Genomic DNA, 26362 nt, shown 5'->3' with positions numbered 1-26362 from the left:
ATAGAGTCAGAAGGAAGAAGTTAAAGAACTCAGGCGGCAGAACAAGTGGGGCCTGTCATGACCCACAAAACCCTCCTGGGAGGGGCTGGAGCAGGAGCATCCCTGGGGCGGGGCCGGGCTGGAGCATCCCTGGGGCGGGGCCTGAGCTGCAGCATCCCTGGGGCGGGGTCTGAGCTGCAGCATCCCTGGGGCGGGGTCTGAGCTGCAGCATCCCTGGGGCGGAGCCGGGCTGGAGCATCCCTGGGGCGGGGCCTGAGCTGCAACATCCCTGGGGTGGGGTCTGAGCTGCAGCATCCCTGGGGCGGGGCCGGGCTGGAGCACCCCTGGGGCGGGGCCCGGGCTGGAGCACCCCTGGAGCGGGGCCCGGGCTGGAGCATCCCTGGGGTGGGCCCGGGCTGGAGCACCCCTGGAGCGGGGCCCGGGCTGGAGCATCCCTGGGGCGGGGTCTGAGCTGCAGCATCCCTGGGGCGGGCCCGGGCTGGAGCACCCCTGGAGCGGGGCCCGGGCTGGAGCATCCCTGGGGCGGGGCCGGGCTGGAGCATCCCTGGGGCGGGGTCTGAGCTGCAGCATCCCTGGGGCGGGCCCGGGCTGGAGCACCCCTGGAGCGGGGCCGGGCTGGAGCATCCCTGGGGCGGGGCCTGAGCTGCAGCATCCCTGGGGCGGGGCCCGGGCTGGAGCATCCCTGGGGCGGGGCCGGGCTGGAGCATCCCTGGGGCGGGGCCTGAGCTGCAGCATCCCTGGAGCGGGGCCGGGCTGGAGCATCCCTGGGGCGGGGCCGGGCTGCAGCATCCCTGGGGCGGGGTCTGAGCTGCAGCATCCCTGGGGCGGGGCCCGGGCTGGAGCATCCCTGGGGCGGGCCCGGGCTGGAGCATCCCTGGGGCGGGGTCTGAGCTGCAGCATCCCTGGGGCGGGCCCGGGCTGCAGCACCCCTGGGCGGGGCTGAGCTGGAGCACCCCTGGGCGGGCCCGGGCTGCAGCACCCCTGGGCGGGCCCGGGCTGCAGCACCCCTGGGGCGGGGCTGAGCTGGAGCACCCCTGGGCGGGCCCGGGCTGCAGCACCCCTGGGCGGGCCCGGGCTGGAGCATCCCTGGGGCGGGGCTGAGCTGGAGCACCCCTGGGCGGGCCCGGGCTGGAGCACCCCTGGGCGGGCCCGGGCTGGAGCATCCCTGTGCCTGCAGACTCACCTGCACGTACTGCCTCCTGAGCGCCCGGCCCCGCCCGTGGTAGATGTACACGGCGCCCGCGTGGTCGTCCTCCAGCGGCGCCCCGACCACCACGTCGTTGAACCCGTCCAGGTTGAGGTCCCGCACGGCGGCGATGGCCGTCCCGAAGCGCGCCCCGCAGGGCTCGCGCCGGTGCCTCCTGGGGCACGCGCGGTGCTTCCGCGACGAGCAGCACGTCTGCGGGGCGGGCTCCAGGCTCGTCTGGTACTCGAACCGCGTCTGGCGGGACACAAGCGGACGCGTCCGGGCTCCGTGAGACCGCGCGGCGCGGAATCGGGCGCAGGCCGGCCCACGCGCGACGCTTCCACACCGGTGGGGCGGTGGGTGAAATGCCTCGGAGGCCGGGCCTGTCTGCGAGCGAGGCCAGGGGTTTTACAGGACGGGCGCAGGAGTGTGGGCGAGAGGACGGGACTTTAACGGGCTCCCTTTTTGATGCCACCGGCCGAGGCGCGGCCACAGCCTCTTTCTAAAGCAGAACTGGAATCTGAAACCCTCAGTTCACGCGGCTGTGCTCTCTTCGCCCAGCACTGTGCTTCGCAGAAAAGCCTCTGCAGGTTCCCCTTAAAGAGAAGGTCTACTCTGTTCGAAAGCAAACGTTTCCCAAACCTATCCGGAGTGAAAAAGCCAAAAACTCAGGAAGGCCAGAAAGTACTGGCAACGATGGACAGCGAGGAACACACTTTCCTGGGAAAGGGGGCAAAACAGTACGGGACCCAAAAAGCTGGCAGGAGGAAGACCCCCCCAAAAAGGATGGAAAGAAAAGCATATCATTCGAGAGTTAAATAATTAATGCGGAGAGACTCTTAAAATTTAAAAACCAAATAGATGAATACCGACTTTGCTGTTAGCAGCAAAAACAAAACAAAACAAAACCAAAAAAAAACACACAAAACAAAACACACCTATTTTAATGAAGAAATCTCACCTAACAAATAAGGTCTCAAGTCAGGGGTGGGAAACAGAATCTCACTCCAGCCCAGCGAAGTATTCCCAGACCTCAGGAGTTTGCTGGAAATGTCCGGTGTCCTTGCCTGAAGTTCCCCGCCCCCCGGCTGTCCAACCCCCGGCTCACCCAGCCCACCCCATCGGGTGCCGAGGCTCCCCACACCCCGGGCAGAGCTCAGGACTGGCTGCCTGCGAGTTCACTGGGCAGTGTAGCGAGACTTATATTTATCCTGTTTAAAAAGAATAGTTCACATTTTCAAAGCAGAAAAGCCCTAGCGGTTTGAACGTCTGCGTTAGAACCCGAAACGTTCGTTTAGAGACCGAGGTGGGAGTGGGCCCTGAAACCCTCTCTGCCCCTTTTTCCAAAGTGAGTGGAAACCTAGGGCCACGTCCTCTCTTTGAAATTAGAAGAACGGAGGAGACTGTCCTGGTTCCCCGAAGCCCCGCGCCCGTTACCTGGTTCAGGGCGTACACGTACACCTTCCCCTGCTCTTCCTTCTCGGCTCCCATGAACAGGGGGGCTCCCACCAGAAGCAGGTCCGTGCTAGAGTCTTTATCGATGTCCACTGTTGTCAGGACACTGCCGAAGTAGGACCCGATCTAGGACAAGACAGAACCAAACCAAACAGCCGTGTGGTGAACCTCCGAATTCCCCGGGAAGCTAAAAGCTGCCTTTCTTCTACCGACGCCAACCCAGGGGCGTCTGGGACTCGGCCGGCAGAGGAGGGGAGCTGTGGAAGCGGGTGCCACCTGACAGCTCTTCCCGGCTCTCGCCTGAGACCAACGGCCCGTCAGGTCTCTCTAGGAGGAGGAGCGGCTGTTAGAGTCCGTAGCTTAAGAGAAATGACTTCTTTTAGGTTTCCCCCAAGCTATTCCTTCTCCACAAATCAGGAACGGTCAGTAATACTGCAATAATTTTTATTTTTTTTCAAAGGAAACGAAATGAGCTCAACAATGGAAGGCATTCGGAAAGGCCTCAGGTATGCTGAGATGCAGCGATGTGAAAATATGCACTGAAATACAGGAGGAGCGGAACGTGTGGGAATACGGGGCAGTGCATATTTCACCCCACAGGCCTAGAGACTGTCTACGTAACCAAAGGGCTTGGTCTTGTCCCAGCAGCTATGGGGGACAGAAAACTATGATGGGATTGCAGGGACCACCCCCTTGCAGCCATGTGTCATCTCTTTAAAGGTAGGGATGTATCTTAGGGAAATGCAGGGACTCAGACCTCGTTATCTAAATGCGCCAGCCTTCCCCATAGTTGACGCTCTTGGTAAGTCCTTATTCACACTTGCTGTCTCCGTGTCCATGACTTTATTTTTGCCCTTTGGGTTCTGCCATGTACCGGACTGCCCTTCCCCTCCCTCCCACCTTTGCTGGCTCCCTTCCCTTCCCCCAGCCCGACGTGCTGGCTCCACTAGGCTCAGACCTGTGTTCCGCCCCTTTCTCTCACCCTACACCATCAGTCCTTCCCAGCTCTTCCCGTGCCACAAACTGAAGCTCCGCTCTCTCCTCCCTCTCAAGGCCCCGAGTCTACACTTCCAGGCACGGCTAGACGTTTAGACAATTGCTAGACACTGACTTCTGAATACCCTTTTCTCAGGCTTATGAAGGGTTTAAAGGGTTTTTTAAAGGTTAAATTCATGAAAAACACGACTAAAATGTTGTAAAGTCTGGCAACTTGGGGCCTTCGTTCCCGTATGGCTGCAGCCGCCCGGAGCAGAGTGGGAGCTAAGCCTTCAGATGGCCCGTGGTCCCCGCTGATTCCTATTCCTATTCGGCAGCTGATTCATGGACTTTGCCCACCTGGCACCTGCAGCCATTGGAATTGTGTTCACTGTTACAGAAAACATGCCTAAGACCAACTTCCAAGTGGGTGAAAATATCTGAACTGCTTGAGTTGCTGACAGTCTAATCCTGGTGCCGTATTTCTCCCAGATTCCAGGCTTGAAATGAAGTCATTCACAATCTAAATCGTCTGTGATGCTCCCCTCAGGCTTCCACAAGCATTTCTTTCCCAAAGGTGCACGCTTCCTGCTTGTAGACCATTAACGGTGATAAGGGACCTACGATGCCTTCGTTCCCCCCCGTTAACCCCTCCTCGCTGAGGCCACCAGGCCCCTGCGCCACTTCACTGTGGTTATGCCACTGCAGGCTCCTCCGGCCTCACCCTTGAGCTCCAGCAATATCCTGTTTTTACTGTCGACGTGTCTTCCCAACTGCACATGTGACAAAGGGCTAATGAAACCCTCCCACCTGGTCTATGAAAGTCTGCCCTTGGTTTGCTCTCTGCCCCCTGGAAACCTGTAGGATTGCCACTGACTGGTAAAATTAACCTCTGACTCGAACACTGGATTTGTATCTGACACAGGCGACATACTTTGGGCTTCCCGGAGGCCAGTGACTCCCACAGCTGCACGCCCTCAGCGGGAACCTGCCGGCAATGCCCATGCGTCCAGGGTGCTCTGACGGACGCTGGCTCTTCACCTGCCTGACCTCTGCCTCCCGGCACCCGAGCTGAGCTCCTGCGGGGCTGCTGGGGACCCCTGGTGGAGGAAGGCTGCCTTCCCTTCCCAGGGCTGTGCGCGTGCGTGTGTATGTGTGTGTGTGTGCGTGCGTGTATGTGTGTGTGTGTGCGTGTATGTGTGTGTGCGTGCGTGCGTGTATGTGTGTGTGTGCATGCGTGTGTGCATGTGCGTGCGTGTGTGTGTGCGTGCGTGTGTGTGCGTGTGTGTGTGTGCATGCATGGTGCTGATGGGGGGGGCAGTCTAGGGAGAACCCCCCCTTGGCCCATGAGGATTACAGAGTAAAGTTAACAATTTCTCATTATAGAACACTTGGAAAATACAGAAAACTATAAAAAAGGAATCAAAATGACCCAAAGTATTACGATTCAGTTATAATCAGCAATAGCAAAAGTGTTTGTTTTAAAAATATTTTTAAAAATATTTTTACCTATACGTATGTTTGCATATTGCATGTATAACTTCTTAAACTCCTTTACTATTCAATGTTGTTTAATGAGAATTTTCCGATTTTACATGTTACGAACAATTTCCAGTTACAACCAAGAGACAACCCCTAACCCTTCAGTCTGTCACCGGACGCCTCACACCTCAGGGACCGAGTTCTCCTTACCTGGCCTGTCCCCTGCTCTTCCCACCCGTCTGCATTCTCACTTCCCCTCTGCACGCGCCCAGGTTTTGTCTCTCACGAAGACTTTCTGCACCAGTCTGAGCTAGAAACAATCTCTCCACCTTCTGAATTACTGCTTGTGCCAGTGTCAGCCTCGCTTCCTAATGGTTTTGCTCTTTCCTTGTATGAATATTTGTGCACCCGTATTTTCATCTTCGTACATCTTAGCTCCACCCCATCTGACTGAAATATTCCTGAGGCCAAAGACACAGATACTTCCCATGCCTCCAAGGGCCTAACGCACACCCTGATCTCAGGTGAGGTTGAATATGGGCTACTGTTATTTTTTAAGGTTAGGACAACAAGCAGTTAACTCTACACAGAGTCTGGACGGAGTGATTTACAACCATGACTTCCAAGCTCACCTGCTCTCCCCGGAGGGTCTGGAGGATGCTCACGGCCCCGCCTTGCATCTTGTAGACGATGACCTGGCCGGTGTGGTTGTACCGAGGCTGGCCCGCGAGGTACAGCACCTGTCCTCCGGGGGTGGTGGCAGAGTTCACGGTGTAACCTGCCAAAGGAGAGAGGCCAGATACACGCTCTCGCCCCTCACAGTCGGCACCCAATACGCTAAGATCCATTTTAGAATACTGCCCCGTCTGGATGCTTTTTTCTATTTTGAAAGACGTTTTATATACATTAAACTCGATGTAGGCATAACGTCTTGAGTGCTAAGCTGTGACTAAGCTCACAGAAGATTTCTGAAACAGAATAAATGTCGTCTTAGCAGATCGCAGACAACATGCCCCAGGCTCCCTTTTAGGGCAGAGAGGAGTCATGTATTATGAACACTGGTCAGGAATGAAGGCTCTCTTAGTTTTCTGTTGCTGTCTGGGATATCTTTAAGTTGTGAGCTCTCTAAGTTTGCTCTAAGCAACCATGAACCCAAGCTTTTTGGGAATTGAGGATTTTTTAAGGAATATTTATTTTTAAAGAATTTAATCAGGTAACGATAGCGCAGTATACCAAAATACTGTAACATTCTTAATTAAAATGTGTGAGCTTCCCAAGCGACAGTGTCACACACATGGACTTCATGCAAGTGCTGTAAGTTTGTCTGCCCTCAGTACCACTTAGTAGTAGTATTAAGGTCAGCTACTGTCAGTATTATATACAATATACGTGTATCGGCTTTCTATTGCCGCTGTGACAAATTACCACAGACTTGGTGGCTTAACACATCCCAGATTTATTACCTTACAGAGGTAGAAGTCTGACCTAGGGTCTCCCTGGGCCAATGCCATGGTTTGGGCAGGGCTGTGTCCCTTTCTGGATGCTCCAGGGAGAATCCATTTCTTTTCTCTTTGCGGCTTCCAGAGACCACCCATGTGGTCATTTATCTTTAAAGCCCACAGCATTGCCTCTCTCTGACCTTTTTGCTATAGTCCTATCTCCCTGTGACGATGCCCAGAAGAGACTCTCTGAGCTGAAGAGCTCCTGAGATTAGACTGGGCCTTGCCAGATAACCCAGGAGAGTGTCTTCATCTCAAAATCCTTAACTTGATCACATCTGCAAAGTTCCTTCTGCCATATGAGGTCCGGGTCTGGGGATTAGGACATGGCCATCTTTGGGGTCAATTACGCTGCCTACCGCAATAGTAAGAGGAATGTTTATTATATAACACTACATAATAATAAAAACCAGACAACACCTTTTGAGTGTTGACTGCCTGTCAGGTATAATCCTAATTAATATTCCTAATTAATTAATATTCCTAATCCAAATTACATATATGTATATATACATATATATTACTACTACACACACACACATACAGTAATTATTTCCATATCAGAAATAAGCAAATTGGTTTTGAGGAAAAAGTAATTTTCCTAAAGTCACAGCTCAGGGCAGAGTCAGAAGACAAACTCGAGTCCCCGTGACCTCAGAGGAGCCTGACTGTGCGCCCGGTGACATCACCACTCCAGGTCTGGGTACCACAGGAGCAGCAGCTTTATAGTCCTTACTCTGCTGGGTTCCATTAAGTGGATTTATCATTTACTTGACTATTCCTGTATTTTTTGACATTTAGGATATACTATTTCACCCATTTTCATGAATAACTATAAAGGAAAATCATTGCTCAGTTGGTATTCTTAAAGAACTGTATTTTTCGCCTTAGGTTAGAGTCCCAGAAGTAAAATTTCAGGTTTGCCTGGCCAGCATGGCCCAGCGGTTGAGCACCGACCCATGAACCAGGAGGTTGATGGTTCGATTCCCAGTCAGGGCACAGGCCCGGGTTGGAGGCTCGATCCCCAGTAGGGGGCGTGCAGGAGGCAGCTGATCAATGATTCTCATCATTGATGTTTCTCTCTCTCTCTCTCTGCCTCTCCCTTCTTGTCTCTGAAATCAATAAAAACATATTTTAAAAAATTTTCAGGGTCAATGCAGTGTGAACATTTTTATGGCTCTGTATGCACACTGTCGAATGACCTTCCTAAAAAATTCCACACTAATTTACATGCCACCATCATACATGAGGATAAATGTTCCAGGATTCTTCTGGCTGGGACAGGAAGGAGCCTCAGGTTAACCTGGTTCTTGATTGTAAAGTATTTCCCATAAAACAGCCCCGTACAATCTTAGGCTGTGAAGGACCTTTAGAAGCTCTCCGCTCTAGCCTCCCGTGGTCTTCGTGGGTCCTCTATGCCACAGTATGTACTATACTAACCACGATGGTTTGGCTCATCCTCTGTCATCTCTCTTCCAAAAATGTAGCTTCCTCACTGACGGGGTAGATACACCTTATTTATCTGGCACCCCCTATTCCTAACTCGGGGCTGGGCACGTTGCAGGCACTCATTACTTATCAGCGCTTCCTTGACCAGCCCGGTCAGGCGCGTGGCACAGCCACATCGGCCCCGGAGGAGGAACCGGGGCCTCCCTTCCAGCTTCAGATGGCCATAGGCAGTTGTGACATAATTTTTCAATTCTTCAGTTTCTTAATTTGGAAAATCAGATGCTCACCATATGCTAAGATCTCCTTTAATGCTAAAACTCAATACGAATTTTAAGCCCAACGCCTTCATTTTACATCACAACCCTCCACATAGTTAAAAGACATACACTTTGCTTTCTAACAATCATTTTCTTCAAGTTCTTTGGGGAGAGGGACAGGTAGAAGGAGACCGTTTCCAGATCCTTTAGATAATCTTAGATCGACGTATCTCAGTTTGGCACTTTCTTTCATAAAGTGTGAGCCTTAGAACAATGCGTGAATATCCTAACTGCTCTCTCGCCGGAGCGGAATCTAATAGGACTTTAATAAGAAATAGACCAGACTTTCATTCTTTCATTTCAACACGTCTTACGGGGTCTTAGCACTCATGTTATATCTGCTGCTTATCATATATTTTTATTTCTCTAGAAACCTCGGGCCTTTATTCTTTCAAAGTTTCGTTTCCTCTACAGCTTTAACATGTGCCCTGGAACAGGAGATGTAGGGACCTATCAGTAAATACCTGCTATCCCCCTCTTAAAGCAGGAGGAAGCTAGGAGAGAGAAAAAGATGCCTTCAGGACAGAAAGATCTCGGAGAGGAGCGCTAACATGCTCAACCACGAGCCCTGCGAGGTGTCTGTTTCCTGTACCCTGCATCCTGAGCCAAGCACCAGTTCTCGGGCAAAAGGGTATTTCCAAAATACTTGCTGAGTGAGGAAAGAGCTGGGAAACCATACCTGGGGGCTCCTTCTCCTGCTAGGCCCTTCCAGCGGTTGACTGAGATCAGTCAGTGATAGAAGAGTCCCCGGGTGTCCCCTAGACAGCCCCCTGCCTGGTACAGATCTAGCATGAGGTGATACCAGACCCATCCAGGCAGGTCTTTGGAGAATGAGATGGTGTTACATCACTGGGTTTGAGCTCGATATTTGTCTTGTTGAGTAGAGCTATTAAAGAAGATGCTATATGACAAAACAGATCCAAAGTTTCTTTTCCAGAATCAGGGATCATAAAAAGAAACTAACAAGACTATGGATAGTCAACAATCATATACACCTAAAAATTGGCTAAAAGAGTAGTTATGTTGAGTGGTTTTCTCACAATAAAATAAAACGGGAGTCTGGTCTTCGGGATATCGGCTGGGTCGAGGTTTCTTTTCCTAGCCTTGTTTCCTGTCCGCTGGGTCCCAAGCTCTCCTTGACATTAATGAGAGCACCAGACACAGGAGACCTCGAAAAGTGCACACGCGAGGCTCAATCACGCCTGCGCTGGGCAGCCTTCTGAGAAAGAACGGCCTCGCGTTGGGCTGCTCGGAGACCGGGGACTCTCACAGGTCCTGCAAAATAGCGACCCCTGGAAGCCACCCTGCATAGTTGTAAATGAGCCAATATAAACCTAAGCAAATGATACTAAAGCTAAAACAACACAGAATCAAAGCCCAGCAACTTTCTACTAATTACATCCCCACTTTACCTAAATAGGAAGCGAGGGGCTCGTTCTTTGTGGTGGACTCCACGTTGAAGGTTGTGTTTTGGGGGATTAGGATCTGACTCCCCTTCTGCATGACGACAGTTCCATTCCAGTCGTAGGCTCCGACTGCCCCGAGCATGACCCAGTCCTGGCATCGGAAAAGAGAAAACATTAGCAACGCGAGGGGCCCTCTTCCACGTGCCGTACACCCGTTAACCCACGCGGTCCTCCGACGGCCGCGTGGGCCAGCCGCCGTCACCGCCATCTCCATCTTCAGGGCAGCAGGCTTGCCCGAGGTTCCCTGCGGCACAGTCGCACGCTGAAATGTCAACACGCTGTGCGGGGACCATGCTGCCTTTTCTCCCATCAGCTACAAAGGATACATTTCCTGATGCTGTGCCATGGGTGCCAAGAACCCTACGTCACGAGCGTGGAATTCTCGTAAAACCCTGACTATCTCAACACTGACAAAAAGACACATTCCTTCTCCTTAGCAAATATTTTAAATTAAGTATTTCACATGGCCGGATGTATAACTACGTAAGGGGGACCTCGCACGGATTCAGTTATTAAGGACCATGTAGTGAGCTGCGGGAGAGCACGCGTTTTCCTATAAGAAGCTGTGAACGCCGTCCTCCTGTTTGGATTAGAAACGTCCTCACGGTCTGAATGGCCATCCAGGCCACCAACCGCAAGTCGCACTTGTAATGTGGATGGCTGGGGACTGGTTTGGGGAGGAAACCTCAAAAAAAATTTATATTCTTGAAACACATTCTTGAAGTAGCTTTTATTTTCTTGAAAGAAAAATAAAAAAAGCCATTTCGTTTACAGGTGGTCGACATACCTGGGAGTAGTGAGCACTGAAGCCGGTCTGTGACATCTCCATCTCAAAGGAGGCCGAGGACTGGTCGGCTGTGGCTGGGACAGGAAGAGAAAGGCCCGTTAGCACCCTGCCCATCTGCGGAAGACGGAGACCCCTGCAGCCTGTGGTCTTTACCAAGCAGAACTTCAACACCTTTGAGGCATTTTCGAGCCCCATCTCGCCGTCTGAAGTTCCTGGGCAGGGCTGGGGAGAGGGCACATTTGCAGGAGGGCTGTCTCGCCTTGCTGCAGTTGGTGGGAATCTCCATTCACACTGTGCCCATACACACTAGCTGCCAACAGGTCCCACCGTGCTTTATACCCACCGGGTAAAGCCGAAAGTCCCGTAGTGGGAAACCCCTGTCTCATCCTGTCGCCCCGGGAATTCTGCTGAGACATCAGGCTGAACTAACCTGATACTTCCAGGGCTGTGAAAATGTCATTCACATTTTAACCTGTATGTCTGGCTAGAGACCCTCTCAGAATCCCATTGCTTGATGAAGGGGGTGGGGATTCTGGGTTCGTATTTGCTCTAATTTCCGGCTGTGGGTATCACTCGCAGGTCAGGAGGGGGCCTTCTGACAGGGCTCCAGGCCATGTGCCACTCGATCACACACACACACACACATTTACGATCCTGTGCCCATTCTGAAGGTCTTTACTAAAGTGCAGAGATAATCCTGAGCACTGCATGGAAATGTGCTGCTCCCCAAACAGCCCCGGCCTCCGAGGGGACTGAGGAAATGCTGATTTATTGGCTTTCCGTGGGGAGTTCCTGATTTCCTTGGCCTTGCAGATAAGTTAAAAATAGAGCATATTTTAAGAATGTCAGTTTGCCTCTTCATGGAGGAATGAGAACAATGAAATTTCTGGAGTCAGACTCCCTTACTAGTTATTTCCTGGCACAGATTTGTTAACGAGTTCATCAGCAGCCGCCTTTTTACAGGACCAGAGTCAATGGGAAATCAATCAAGAATTCAGATGATCATTTTCATCTCACGCATTACCCTCTGATCTAGCTGACCGAGATGCACTTTAACTTTAACCGAAACCTTTAAGTCCACAGTACGTGAGGGCGCTGTCTGGTTTATCGCTGCCACATCAACTGTAAGTGCAGCAGAGAGACCTGCGTGTCTCCAGCGCCCTCCGGGGCTGCCGGCGGCTGAGAACAGAGGGCAGGAAGCTCTGCCGTCTGCCCGCTGGAGGGGCATTACGGGAAGAGCCCCTTGTCCATCCCTGAGCCTCCGGCCGCCAGCTCCTCCCGGGCCGTCAGGGTGTGAGATAGCCCCTCTCACCACCACGCAGCCTCGGGTTAGGGAATTCTGCTTTTCTCCCAGTCTGGTGGGAAAGGGAGACCTCAGGCCGGTTGCAGATTTTATCGGGCAGGCTGCCGGCACCCTCCCGTCACCAGGTGGCGCTGTGCTCGGCAAGTAGGAATTTCACAGTTGCTGTTTCCTACCTAAAGGTAAGTGTTGAAGGGAAACGGAGATTTCCCAAGTCAACAAGGGAATGAAGCCCTTTCTGGTCTCATTAGGAAAGAGAGCCAGACATAGGCTAGTCAAAACCCTCTTTTGGTAGCCACACAGGTGTGGGAGACACTTTTAACCCGAGGAGTTCCTCGTAAAATAATTTCGTTCCTAAATGTAGAGACTCTTGGAGTGTCTGGGCACTGCAGTGTGCAGCCTTTAACTCACGGTGTGCCCAGGTCAGAAACCATCTGCAAATGTCACTTAAGGAAAAATGATCCCTTCTCTACCCAACAGCCGGTCCAGGCTTCATTCCTGCGAGTCTTCGGTTACGTTTACTGGCATCACGAGATGAGACGAGAAATGGGACTGTACTGTGTTTAACTATCTCATGTAACCCAGTAATTTTTCTTTTACATGGTCTTTACAGATTGCTCCTATCATATCTTGGCCGATGTTAGTTAAAAATTAAAAAATTAAAAGTGCACAAGGACTTGGAAACCTCACTCATTTTCTTAAGGAGAGCTAAGCTCGTGATCCGTCCTGTGAATAAATGACAGTGGATGGCTGCTGCGAGACCAAAGCCGCTTAAAAATGGCTTGTCCACAGCCCAGTTAGTGTGGCTCAGTGGTTGAGCACTGACCCAGGAACCAAGAGGTCACCGATCAATTCCAGGTCAGGCACATGTCTGGGTTGTGGGCTCCATCCCCAGTCAGGGGCGTGCAGGAGGCAGCTGATCAATGACTCTCCTCAACGTTTCACTCTCTCTATTCCTCTCTAAAACTCAATAGAAGCATTAAAAAAAAGAAGTTTTTTGTTTTGTTTTTTTTAAAAAAGAAGTTACTGCACAAGAACAGTCCTCCAGAAGCCCAACATGAAACAAATGAAAAAAACAAAACTTGGGCTAGCGTCTCCGTTCTCTAAACATGTGTCACAGAAAAGATATGAACACACAGCCACAGTTCTGTTCCCGTGCGTCCCCACTGACCGCTGTCCTCTCGGCGCTCAGGTCAGCACCGCCTGTCCTCCCAGAGAGACAGCGCCCAGCAGACAGGGCCTGTGTGACACTGCCGTCTACTCAACGGCAGGGTATAGAAAGGGACACTGTTCCACACTGGCTACTGCACATGGTGAAATCCACTAGCCACGTGGCAGGAATGGATACCGAAACCCCACCACAGCGAGCTTGGGTTGCCGAGAGCACGCGCGGAATCAGGAGCACAGCCCCCTCGCCTACCTTCCAGGGTGAATATTCTCTCCCCCAGGGCCTTGACAATCGTGACCAGAGCCAGCTCATCGGACACGTTGAAGAAGTGTTTTTCAGTGGGCTGGCTGGCGATGGATTTTATCTCCTCCACAAATTTTTCCGTGCTTAAGTTTCCTCGGTTATAGCTGCCAAGGATCTAAGACACAGCGGAAATGGCAAGAATACAGTTTAAATTCTCTGAATCAAAAAAGGATCTCAAGCGTCTTGCTGGCAAACTAGAGATTGTTCAGTATCTGAGCATAATGCAGTTTTATGTACTTGGACCTTCTCGGGAGAGTAGTTATCAGGATTCGTAGATACCTTAACGTTAACTGTTTCATACTATGATCGGTGTAAGAAACTTTAAAGGGCAACCTGTACGCTCGCGAAACTCTCTTCTCTTGCACTCCTGTGTACCTGGTTATTAACAGGTGCACATGAAATTCTGACAGCTCAAAAGTCATGTGGCAGTTTCTGAACGTCTCTGGTATTATTCTAGCCAGTGGCAGCACCGTTTGCTGGCAAAGCAGTTAACTAATGAGATGCTTGATCCTGCCCAGGCAGTTCTTCCTGAAAATCTTACCCAGGGGCCGTCCGATCCGTATATATTTTAAACAGATACTGGCCTAGAAGCAAGCTAACTTGGCAGCCTGGAAACTAAACAAGTGAGACTTCCTGTTTGAAACCAAATGCTCAAGACAGGGACATTCTTTTTTACAGAGGAATGATCTGTTATCGTTAACTATAATTATTTAGATGTCCTAGAAGGTCTTCTTGGACACTTAGTTTACTTTTTAAAGTAAGGTTTATCGTAAAGTAAGATTCCTTTTTAAAGTCAGATTTAATTTATATAGAGTAAAGTTCACCCTTTTTAGACATACAGTTCTGGGTTTTGACAAGCCTACACCATGTGTCGCCGCCGCATCGAGACACGGAGTATTTCCGTCGCCCCCAAAGTTCCCTCTTGCTCCTTTGTAGCCAACCCCCCTCCCCCCGACCCCTCACAAACACGGATCTCTTTTCTGTCCTTACAGCTCTGCCTTTTCCAGGACGTCACATTTAAGGAATCAACAGTATGTAGTCTTGTGTGTCTGGCTTCTTTTATTTTGCATAGTGCTTTCGACAGCCCGCCATCCACGCTGCCTCCTGTGTCAGAAGTTCAGCTCTTTTTATTGCTGAATCCTTTCCCCGGCATGGCTTCACCACGATTTATTTGCTGAGGACATGTGGGTTGTTTTCAGCTTCGAGTGATTATGAGTAAAGCTGCCAGAACTGCAGGTCCCCCAGGCAGGTGTCTCAGATGCGCAGCGTCCGATTCACGCACACGGAGCACGGTGACTGCATTTTGAGTGCAAACGAGTGGAATTCTAAGATATTTCTAACTTCTCTAACTTTCATCTGAATGCTGTAGGTGATAGTTTCACAGCCGTTAGAGTCCCATCCATCAGTTAAGACTAGAGTCTGAACCTAAAGCAGGCTCTTGCTAGAGATGTCTAATGGCCTCAGGCGGCAGAGCAGAGCCCAGGGATGGGGGGCTCTCCGCTCAGGACCCGCTCAGGACCCGCGCCCAACCTGAGGGATTAATGTTTGCGGTTTTATCACAGGGCTTCTATTTTCGTAGCCAGTCCTTTTTGGGTGCTGTCTCCTCCGCCAAAAAAACACACATCTCTATGGTGTTCAGGATCAAATGGTGGGTCAGAAAAGATGGAGCGAGGGGAGCGTTCCAGCGGATATCGGGCCAGTCCCCAGGTGGACCTGACCACGAGCAGCCCGGGTGAACCTGGAGAAACCCGTGGGGATGCACAGAGAGGAAGGACACCTACGTCGCTGTCTTATTTCCTAGTTTGCCGCAAACCGAAACAGTACGGGATTCACTGGGGAAGGAAGTATGAACTGGGAAAACGACGAGCTGTTATTGCTACAGTGAGATTTTCTATTTTCTTATATGTTTTTATTTATACTATTTTGAAGGGGAGTTTGATAAAAGGTAATTCCCTGATTCACGTGGGAAAGGAACTCATGATTTCATGGTTCTCCAGGGAGATTAATGCAAGTATAAGGCCTCTTTGTGACCAGATGGGAGACAAAGTATGAATTACAAACTAGGGACCCAACGAAGGGAAACATAGTGATTTGGGGCAAGAAACACCGGGCATGTAGCCAGATACAATGTAAAAGCGATAGAAGGGTCGCTTAATTAAGAAGTCATCACTGATAGGTACTTTCTTTCCAGTGACGGCTTCCTAACGTGCTAATAATGCTGCTGATGGTTAATTCAGCCACGGGCTGCCCCTGACACCTGGGATGCTAGCCTGTCCTCTGCGGGAAGCCGAACGATGGTACCCAGGTGTCTGGGGCAGTGGGCACGCCCTGGCTGGCATGCAGGAGACCAGCCACGGGCTCTAACTGCGGACGGTACCCCACAGCGGGAAGCCCGGGCCGCGTGGAATCAGTCTCAGCCACGCAAGAGGATGGGTGGTTACAGCGCCCGAGGTTAGAACGAACTGATCAATACCTGGCAGAAGGTAACTGATAGAAGTAACGGCAAAGGCAAAGAGAGAAACAGTGACGCATTCATGCTTCTATCCCGTACTCCAGATGCAAAGGGAAATGTCTCAGCCGACGGTTGTCCCTGTTTGCAGCCCAGGGAAGGGTCAGAAGGAAGGCGGATCGCTTGCTGAGGTTTCTCAACCTGGGAGTGGATTTTACCGCCTGCGGGGGAGTCTCTGCAGGTTTCTGGTCTTATCTCTAAGATCCTTCTAGCTCGCAAACACGGCGATTTTACTACCTCGTGGCTGCAAAGGCCTTGAGACAAAGGTCCTTAAGAAAGCGCAGCGCCCGCTGCCCGCCTGCCGCCGCCCTAGGTGCCCTCGCAGGCCTCACCTCACTGATTCTTCACCTGAGACGGGCGGAGAGAGAACCAATGGTCCCCCGACCTGCAGGCCTGGAAGCGGGGGCTGAGTGGCGATGCCTAACCACCGCCGCGGGCTGAATCTGAACCAGCGTCTTTCTGCCTCCAACACGGCGCCCTCTGCCTGTCCCCACCCCACCCTTCCGCTCAGCGCATCTGAAAACGCCGCGAGCCCTCCGTTGCTCAGGTCGCGACCGATGTGAGGCTGGCGCAGGCTTCCTGTCTCCACGCTGGCCTCTCTCTGGCACAACGCCTGGGGAGGCGGAGAGGCTGGGGTGCCCTCTGGGGGGCTGAGGGCGTGCGTGGAGACAGGCGAGGACCCTGAGCTCCACCCAGACGGCTGGGCGGCCGCAAAGGGACACTGGGGCCTGGGGAAGGGAAGCCGGGGCAGCGGGTCATGTGATGAGTCAGGGGGTGCGGGTGGGGGGAGTCCTTAGACTTGGCTCACAGCCATGGGCCCCGCTGCCCCTCGGTTTCCTCGTTCAGAGGATGGGGGAAGGAAAGCTACCCTCCTCGGGGAGCCCCGGGGAACAAGGGAGGTCGGGACAGACAGAAACAAACAAAGGAGCCCTGTAAGTCACAGAGCGCTAGGCAAGCAGGGGTGTAAATGATTCTCCACGTCTGAAAGTCTCTTTTCCCGAATGTCCCTCTCCATGGGGTGGAACCATGAAGACAAAGTCAACTGATGCCCCAGAACGATCAGAAGTTGATTTAGGAAAAAAGTCACTCATCAGAGGTAGAAAGCACTGAGACAGCCTCTCCCCGGCGTTCTGAGAGACGCGCTGTTTGCCGACAGTGGAGGGCTCTGGCTGGCGCAGGTGCCCACGAGGGCGCGGGGAGCTCTCCGCGCTGCATTCCTCGCATCGCCTACAGAGGCTCGGGTTCTCCTTGGGGCCGATGGGAACGGCTCCTTCGCCGGCCCTTTGCTCTTTGTGTGCAGCTTAAACGCACTGGCAGGGAGACATACTTCGCAGCTGCTGCGGCTCCACGTTGGCTGCACGGGCGGGGAGGTAAATGGAGTGGACCTGGCTCTGCGCAGAGGCTTCAGGCAACGACACGCATGTCCCGAGTGCTCCCCATTCCCCAGCCACCCGAGAGGCGGGTGCGCAGAGGAGCACCCACAGCTGCGGACCCCTAAGAAAGCCTGACCGTGGCGGGGCAGTTCCCCTACGCCCCGGGCACACCGTCCAGGGGAGACAAGGGTTAGGTGATGCCTCTTTCCTGCACCTCAAAGGCTGTGGGTGTGGGCGGATCACGGTGGACTGACTTTCAGGTGATAACGAGAGTCAGGCCCTGACTTTCCGCCCTCCCAGGCTACCGGAAGGATCATCGGTGAGCAGGCAGGGCCTACCCGTTGCCCAGCCTGCCGCCAGGCCCCTTCCTTCCGTTTTCCCTCCTTCCCCCTCTCCTCGGCCCCCTTCCTCTGCCTCGGCGGCGGCTGCAGAGTCTCTGGCCTGGCACTGTGCCGGCACCGAGGACACAAGGGACCGGCCGTCCCGCCTGCACAGGTTCGCCTCCAGGTGGAGTTTTCTGTCTCACCCTTGTTTCCGTGACCTTCAGCGGATACCCCAGGTGACAGCGCTCCCGCCACCCGAGCCTGAGCCCCCAGCCGGTACGTACAGCTATGGAAAACCGCTGGATGCCATCGCCCTCGCAGTCCTGGATGACCTGCTGCAGCCGGTGGTTGTCGTGGGACTCCCCGTCGGTCACTATCACCATCACCTTCTTGACGCCCCTCCGGGCGCCCCGGGCCTCTGTGAACGCCTCTTTCCTGAAAGGATCGCAGGCAAAGGAGAAGCGAATGAAACGCCGCCCAAGGTGAGGCAGAGCCACAACCAAAGGGGAAACGCACCCGGGGAGCCCCGTGCTCCCTCCGAGGTCCACGCTGACGCCCCCTGTTCGAGAGGGAGGCACGGTGGCCAGTGTTTGCACCAGGTTGAGATTTATTCCAGGCCTTGGGGAGCACCGTCTGCTGATCCCCGTGCATCCCAGGTATAAAAGGCGGCACTGTTTCACCCGTGGACACTTCGGAGGGCGGGTGTGACGGGAGCAGACCCCAGACTTAGAGAAGGTCAGGTGTGAAACACTCTCCTTGCTCCATAAACTCCCCTTCCCTCGCTCCACAGGCCCCTTCCCTCGCTCCACAGGCCCCTTCCCTCGCTCCACAGGCCCCTTCCTGGCTTTTGGCCGAAGCTCTTGCTCTAGGCCCCCGCCCCACCTGCTTAGACAGCTGGCAGGTGCGCTGGGCTGGGGGGGAGGTGGAAGGAAGGGGTGTCTGGGCGGCTGTGCCTGGGGGCGCTCTTGGGTGTGGGGGGTGGAATCGGATGTAGGAATAAAAATTGCAGATGGCGGTGGTCCCAGTGGCAGGGCCAGGGAAGGAGGGGGCAGCTGTGAAAGATTTGGCCTGAATTGGGTCTTAGGACACAGGCTGCTGGGGTGGGGTGGAAAAGGTAGCTCGAGAGAAAGGAAAATGCTTTAACCGACGGGCAAAGAAACGGATTTTGATGTGATTCAACAGGCATTTGTGGAGTGAGATAAAAGATGGGGAAATGGACAATGTCTTTTGTTCTGTGTCTTCTACACACACATTCCCCCTCTCTGTCATTTTCTTTTCTTTAAAAAAAATGTGTTTATTGATTTCAGAGAGAGGAAGGGAGAAGGAGAGAGAGACAGAAACATCAATGATGAGAGTCATTGATCGGCTGCCTCCTGCAGGCCCCTGACTGGGGATCGAACCCACAACCTGGGCATGAGCCCCAACTGGGGATCAAACCCGTGACCTCTTGGGGTGGACACCCAACCACTGAGCCACACTGGCCAGGCTCTATTACCTTCTTTTATTCAACTCACTTTCCTCTCCCGGGTCTTGGAAGAGACGAGTACATTCTACTTAGGTCTGAAATAATAAAAGGATTTATGCCATATTTCTCATATTTTGGTATAAAAGGCAGCGATCATCACACTGAATGGTCCATTTACATATTCTACTTGGTCACGCGGAAGGGCAGCTGGAGTCCGGGTTATGCCAAATAAACATCCCCCTAAAGCCAGCCTTCGGAACGGTTTGCACAAAGTACACTAGCGCTGGGCAGATGCGCAGAGAATGCACAGGAGCCGTACTTGCTGAGCAGGGAGAGAGGATCCTGGTGATGTGCGCAAAGGGGCTCTCGGACGTAGGAATAAAGACGGGGTTGTTTTTGTGATAATTTTTCCTTTACAATGGCTTAAAGCTGCCTGGCCAGTGTGGCTCAGTGGCTGAGCATCGACCTAGGATCCAGGAGCTCAGGGTTCGATGCCCGGTCAGGGCACAGGCCGGGGTTGTGGGCTCATCCCCAGCAGGGGGCCTGTGGGAGGCAGCCACCTGATGATTTTCCCTCATCATTGATGTTTCTCTCTCTCCCTCTCCCTTCCTCTCTCTGAAACCAATTTTTTTAAAAAAGACTTTAAAAAAAAGGGCTTAAAGCCAAGATATTAACATCCATCTTAAATTTGTTCGATTTATACATAGCATTTTGCTGCATTATTTTTACATTTTCATTTTTTCCTAAAATTATCAAAAGAAAATAATATGAAAAAAAGACTGACCATTGGGGACCTGTGTATCTCCGCCATCCACACTATACAAATAGACTTTCTGACTCCTTTACATGCCCAGGCAAAGGTGAAAAGAGATTCGAAAGGCTAGTATTTAAATAGAATAGTATTCAGATAGAAATATCATGGAACTCAGTCCTCTTTACAGTTCTAATTCCTTCGGGGATCACCCAACTTCCTAATTCTCTAGAAGATCCAGGCCGTAGCTGAGCTAACCCCGGCTGAGGGAGATGACCAGCAGACCTCCCTGGACGAACATCTGGCGGCTTAAGACCAGCGCTCGTCCTCTGTAGCGTGGAGTAGCCTCGGGCCGACTCCCGGGCACACCCTCCTGATTCAAGTATCTCCAGTGAATTGCCCTTAACCCCCAACATCACCGTCCAGTATCCTTTCTTTAAATTAAACGTTCACCTCCCTGTGTGTGTTTAAACATGAAAACATCCCGGAGAATCCCTCTCATTGGGATAGGAGGATCCAGTTCTTACAAGTAAAGGTGTGAACTTATCGAAAAGAAAGGAAATTTGGGGCAAGCAGAAGGGGACAACAGACATATTTTGAACTGGGAGACACTGAACATGGAAGTAAAGGATTCTAAAAAAAATAAAAATAGTGTTTGAAACTGGCCCTGCCTGAAAGCAATACATAGCAATTAAAAATATGGTTACACATGAAAAGCTAACGGACAAGAAGACTACTTAGTCGTATCACGTGGAGTTCTATTTATATACAAAACTCAGTGCTCCCTGTGTCCCGCAGCTGGACCCTCCCCTCCGCGAGCCACCCGGGCAAGCCCCATATAGGGACATGGTATTTATGCAGCAGCCAGCCCGGCCAGAACAGTGCTTCAGTTAGATTTCAAAGATGCATATTCACTCCCGGCGGCTGCCTCTGGGAAATGCACAGCTCCCCAGAGGCCCGGAGCTTTCAAAGGCGCTGTGATGGGCTTGCAGGTGCGGTCACACTCGGCCAGCACTTCGAGGGGCAGTCAGTACACAGAGCCACACGCCCTGCGCCTGCGCCCTGCGGGTCGGGGAGGTAACCGCACCGGCTCCCTGGCTGTGTGTGGTTAGTTTCTCTTGGGCCCCATGTAACTAGAACCACATGCTTTTCTAGCATCAGTGAGTCTAAAGCTGCACATGAAATTAAAAATTTTTGAATATCCAATATTCTTTGGAGTATCCATAGTAACTCTTTTAATCCCCTTTAAACACTAATCTTAGCAGCCGGGCAAAGGGACAGCAGGGGCGCTTAGCTCTGCAGAGTCAGGGAGAGCCCAGAAGTTGAAGGCAGAAGGTAACTAACATTCGTCTAACGACTTGTCAGCTTCCCAGTGGTTTTGCTCCTGTTTACTGACTGTTCAGAAGCTTATGCACTCAGAGGGTGCCTCGGGTGAGAAACAGCGAGAGGTGAGAGCGGAAGGAGGTGGGAAAATACAGAAAAGACAAGGCTCTGCATTGCGAGGAAGGGCGGCTCTGTGGGCTCTTCAGAAGGCGGTTCGCCCCAGAGCAGGTTACGAGCTCTCCGGGCGGGAGGGGGGGGGGAGGCAGGGATGGAAACCGCAGGGAATTTGGAGAAAGTAAGAAAGGAGGAGAGAGAGTGGAGAACATGACGTCCGTTCCACTTCTTTCAGTCTCGCATGGAGAATGATCCCAAACGAGGCAATGCTGACTCTGCCTCTTAGAAACTCCTATTTGAGAGCTTCCATAGGCCCCAAGCGGGCGCCGGAAAATCACAGACATACCAGAATACACATATACATCGAATAGAAGAGCACAAAACATTCTTTTTAGACTGAGAACCCTAGAGGCTGGGAACAAAGGGTAAAGGGGAGAGGGTCACTCGTGTTATGTCTTAGTGCCCAAGGACACGGTTCAGTAGACTACTGGGATTTTTGATCAATTTTCCATCAATTAAGCCCTTGGAATGAAAGGAAAGAGAAGAAGACTGTTGAGACTGTATTAGAGCAAAGCCTGAATCCGTAACGATGAGCTGACCGGCCAAGTCCCGCGTCAGCCAAGGTGGCGTTGGACATCGCCAGGGAAAGCGTTCACTCCCGGCGGCGGGGCCCTGGACAGTTATTCTTGTACAGACGCCGGCTCTGGCCGCTTTTTAACTGGGTACCTTGCTGTGTCTATCCCAAGCGCTGTCATCGTCTGGCGGCCGCCCCTCTGGACTATTTTATTCGCGGCCACGAGAACGTCTTCCGTGGATGAGTAGGTGTTGAGGTTGAACTCGTGGGTCACGTTTTCCCCGTACTGTACAATCCCAACCTGAAACACCAAACCGCGGTTAGTTACCATCCAGCACCAGGCCCAGTGTCCACTTGCTTCAGTTTAAACCTGCAGCTCAGATGTGATCCCTTGGAGGTTTTCAGATCCGTTTAAAAACCTATGAGATCTTAGCTGTTGTAAACTGCACTGCTACGAACATCGGGGGCATATATTCTTTCTGATCAGTGTTTCAGGTTCTTAGGATACATTCCTAGGAGTGGGATCACCGGGTCAAACGGCAGCTCCATTTCTAATGTTTTGAGGAACTTCCATACTGTTTCCCACAGTGGCTGCACCAAGTGCCCCTCAGTAGCTGAGTGGATAACAAAGCTGTGGGACATTCACACCATGGAATACTATGCAGCTGTAAAGAAGAAGGATCTCATACCCTTTGGGACAGTATGGATGGACCTGGAGAGTATTATGCTAAGTGAGATAAGCCAGGCAGAGAAAGACAAACATCACATGATCTCGCTCATACGTGGAATCTAAAGAACTTAATAAACTGATGAACAGAATAGATTCAATGACATGGAAGCATGGATGAGACTGACGAATGTCAGAGGGATGGAGGGGGGCAGGTGGGTGGAGGGGGAGAGAGTAACCAAAGAATTTATATGCACATATGCACAACCCAAGGACACGGACAATGGTGGGGAGAGGGACTGGGGAGGGGGTGGGACTGGGTGGAACGGGTCATTGGGGAGAAAAAGGGACATCTGTAATAATTTAAACCAAAAAAAAATTAAAAATAAATAAATAAAAATAAAACAAAACAAAAAAACCTATGAGAACACCATGACCTAGCGACCCCTCTCGGTGCATCCACCAGAAAATCTCTAGAACATGCATTCGCAAGGATATGTGCACCCCTGTGCTCACTGCAGCATTATTCATGGCGGCCAGGACACGGAGACAACCAGGGTGTCCTGGGATAGAGGACGGGGTAGAGAAGATGTGGGGCGTGGACACGGAGGAATACTACTCAGCCAGGAGAAAGGAGGAATCACTGCCATTTGCGTGCGACGGTGTGGATGGACCTTGAGAAGGTTATGCAAGTGAAATAAGTCGGACAGAAAAAGCTAAGAACCACGTGGTGTCACTCACATGTGGGATATAAAACTGAAACTCATGGACACAAGCGTGTGGTGGCTGCCCGAGGGAAGGGGGTGAAGGCGGCTAATATACGGTGACGGAAGGTGATTGGACTGTGGGTGGTGGGCACACAGTGCATAGAAATCTACACTTGAAACCTTTTTGATCCCATTAACCAATGTCACCCCACCAATACATTTAATTTAAAAAAACCTACCAGAACCTAAATCCTTCTACTTTGACAGCAATAATATTGCCGTTTGTGGGCAGTCGGAGCCTAGAGAACAAACACGAAGTGTGGTTATTAAATTCAAACGACTGGTTGGTCCCTGCAGCGGTTTTCACTGCAGGCTCGGGTGGGCCATGGGGGCGCCACGGGAGTCACACCCCGGTCCCTGCCTTTGTTCTCCCGGGGCTTCTAGGCTACAGGGCGGAGAGCACACACGCCATCCCTCAAATACGTGTTCAATGCCAATGGAAAAGCTGTGTCGGCAAGTACAACCTATGGCAGTGGTTTAAAGTGGGGGCTCAGGGAAGGGCTTTGGGAAGTGATATTTCAGTTGAGACCTTACTAGGAGCTAGGAGGGCAGAGGCCTGTCCTGGGTGGTGGCCGGGAGGGAGGGTGGGGCCCGTGGAGGGAACTGTGGACGTAAGAAGCTGAGATGGGGAAGAGGGAGGTGTGGTCCCAGGAGCGGGAAGACAGTGGGTGAGCCTGGAGCAGACTGAGGGCAGAGCGGAGCTAGAGGCGGCCAGAGGAGCAAGCGGGGATCGTGGGCCGAGGGGACGCACCGCTGCAGGCTCCGCGGGGCTCAGCCCCCTCCCGCCCCTTCCCCTGTTCTCTGTTTCCCTCTCCTAATGCCTCCCTCCTTTCCTTCCCTCTCCCACAGGGTGGGTGATACAGGCAGAGCCGCCTTAAAGGAAAACTGTAAGGTGACAAGCTCCCAGATGCAGGTGCCCTTGGCCCACGTTTCTCTCCCCACCCCGAGATGGCCCTTACTCTTTCCCACCCCCCTCTGAAGGTTGTGTGGACCCCAAAACTGACCTACATCATGAATTGTGCCCGACGACACTTTTTCTCTAACCTCCCTACCCCCAAATCAGGGATTCCGCGAATCCCTTTCCCCAAGCGGGCGTCTCTTTCAGGCGGCAACTCTGGGCGCTGTGTTTCCTGGGCAGGGCCTGTGAGCTGAGACCCGGCTGCCGTCTTTGCAAGGCGGCCGCCCAGTGTGCCCCCTGGGAAAGTCGCCTTGGGTGCCGGCTTTAGAGCAGGTCTTACTTCCAAGTCTGACGCTGCGTCCGACCTCCCGGAGGCCCCTGCTGATACCACCGTGGTCGGAAACCTCCAGGCTCGACCAGGGGTCTGACTTACAGATACATTTGCAAAGCTGGGTCTTCCTGGAAACCAAAGCCTATTCTGCAGAAACAAACCCCAGAGCCTCCCATTTAAAACAACCTTTAAAACGTTCTTTCCTAATTTATTTATATGAGAGTTACAGAAATTACATCCATACTTTATAAATAAGGAAACTGCGTTTAAAAAACCCATTGCCCACTGTGAGAGGGGAGAGCGGGGTGGACTAAAGATGGGCAGACGACCCTTTGTAAACAAGGTCGGATACAACCTGCTGATAACACACAGAAGCGACGTGATGGGAGCACCCGAGACCCCCGTTCAGGCTGGTCCTTGCCTTATGGTTCAATGCCACTAGGACTCTCTGGGGAGAATTAAAATTCTTTCCCCAGGGACCCCGACAGCTTTTCATCAGCAATCCAGGGAGACTCCGAATTACTGTCGAGGGAACCATGTAGGTTTGGCATTGTCTTTGTGCAGGTCACCGTCCAGTATAAATGAATGTGAAATGAGCTTGTTACTTAGATAATCACTCTGCCTTGTTTGGGCCCCCAGGTAAGTAAACGCCGCCTGGAAGTTAATGGCTCAGCCATTCGGGACGCCTTGCAGAGCCAGCGTTGTTCCTATTTCCCTTTGTTTTTCTTTGATTAAAAACAAAGTCCTCAGCTTCAGTGATCTTTTCCTCAAGCTCACCTGGGTTCCCCACTCCCAAGGTCATATCATTGACTTTGTCATCTGGGAAAACGGCTGCACCTCAATCTCAGCTTCCAGCGATCTTCCCTCTGCCATTAACTTCAGCTCATTTGCCTGGTGTGTCCGATTCATTCCTTGACCGCATCGAGACTCCCAATTAATTCATAGATTCTACCTTTTCTTTTCCGGACCTATCCTAGTTTCCACGGTCCGTCACCATAATCATTTACTTGCAAGCATTTAACTCCTTCAACCTTTTTTCCCTTCCATTGACTTACCTGGCGAACTTCCAACTCTGTCTAAAAGTCTAAATATCTCCTTCCCTGGGTTTGCGTCTGTGACACTGACTGTTGCCAGACAAGAATCCCACCGCCTATCGACTGTCTCGCTTCAAGTTAGGAGCAGGCCCAGCCCGTGTGGCTCAGCGGTTGGGCATCTGCCTGGCACCAAGAGATCGCCAGTTCGATTCCCGGTCAGAGCACATGCCTGGGTTTCGGGTTTGATCCCCAGTAGGGGGTGTGCAGGAGGCAGCCGATCGATCACTCTTTCTCATTGATGTTTCTCTCCCTCCCCCTTCCTCTCTCTATAAAATCAATAAAAAATCATATTAAAAAAAAAGTGACAACCGTGAACCTTGACCCTGAACCTCTCAACAGTCCTGCTACTTCTTACTAGCAGGTGCACGTTGCCCGCATGCACTGAGTTCAATCAAATTCTAGCCATGAGAAAAAAGAGGCTTGCTTGTGAGGAGAGGTGGGGGCCACGCCGGCTAAACAAGGCTGCTCTGCACCGTAATGCTTTACGTGGACAGCACTCTTTCTATATCTCACAGGGCCTGCTGTGAACTACTGGTTATCTGGACAAATTATTTTTACCCCAGGAAGAGCAAAAAATTTAACAACACCTTGGAAGTCAGAGGCCATTGCTTTACATCCCATCTGTCTGTCTATCTATCCATGTATCTGTCTACTTAACATTTATCTCACGTCTACAAGTTTCTTCTTTGTAAATATCACGACGTAAGAGCACGCATAAGGCCCATTCCCTCACCCTTGCTTTAGGCGCTGCTTCTAGCGCCTCCACCTGCCACAGTTCGGAGACTA

The 26362-nt window shown here is 52.0% G+C and overlaps 1 protein-coding gene across 1 annotated transcript in view; it reads right to left on the bottom strand.

Moving 5' to 3' along the window:
• ITGA1 (integrin subunit alpha 1) overlaps positions 1–26362 on the bottom strand; it is a 123142-nt gene that overhangs the window by 24588 nt on the left and 72192 nt on the right. Inside the window, exons 7-14 of the mRNA XM_081131109.1 lie at positions 21972–22120; positions 17877–18027; positions 13337–13502; positions 10617–10690; positions 9776–9920; positions 5731–5876; positions 2624–2767; positions 1184–1441 (exon numbers count right to left, since the gene is read on the bottom strand). Of these exons, the coding sequence (XP_080987235.1) occupies positions 1184–1441; positions 2624–2767; positions 5731–5876; positions 9776–9920; positions 10617–10690; positions 13337–13502; positions 17877–18027; positions 21972–22120 (1233 nt within the window). The remainder of the gene's footprint in view (positions 1–1183; positions 1442–2623; positions 2768–5730; positions 5877–9775; positions 9921–10616; positions 10691–13336; positions 13503–17876; positions 18028–21971; positions 22121–26362) is intronic.

The sequence above is a fragment of the Miniopterus schreibersii genome (assembly GCF_964146895.1).
Source record: "Miniopterus schreibersii genome assembly, chromosome: 3".
Classification (NCBI taxonomy): Eukaryota; Metazoa; Chordata; class Mammalia; order Chiroptera; family Miniopteridae; genus Miniopterus; species Miniopterus schreibersii.
This window is presented reverse-complemented; position numbering and strand designations above follow the sequence as displayed.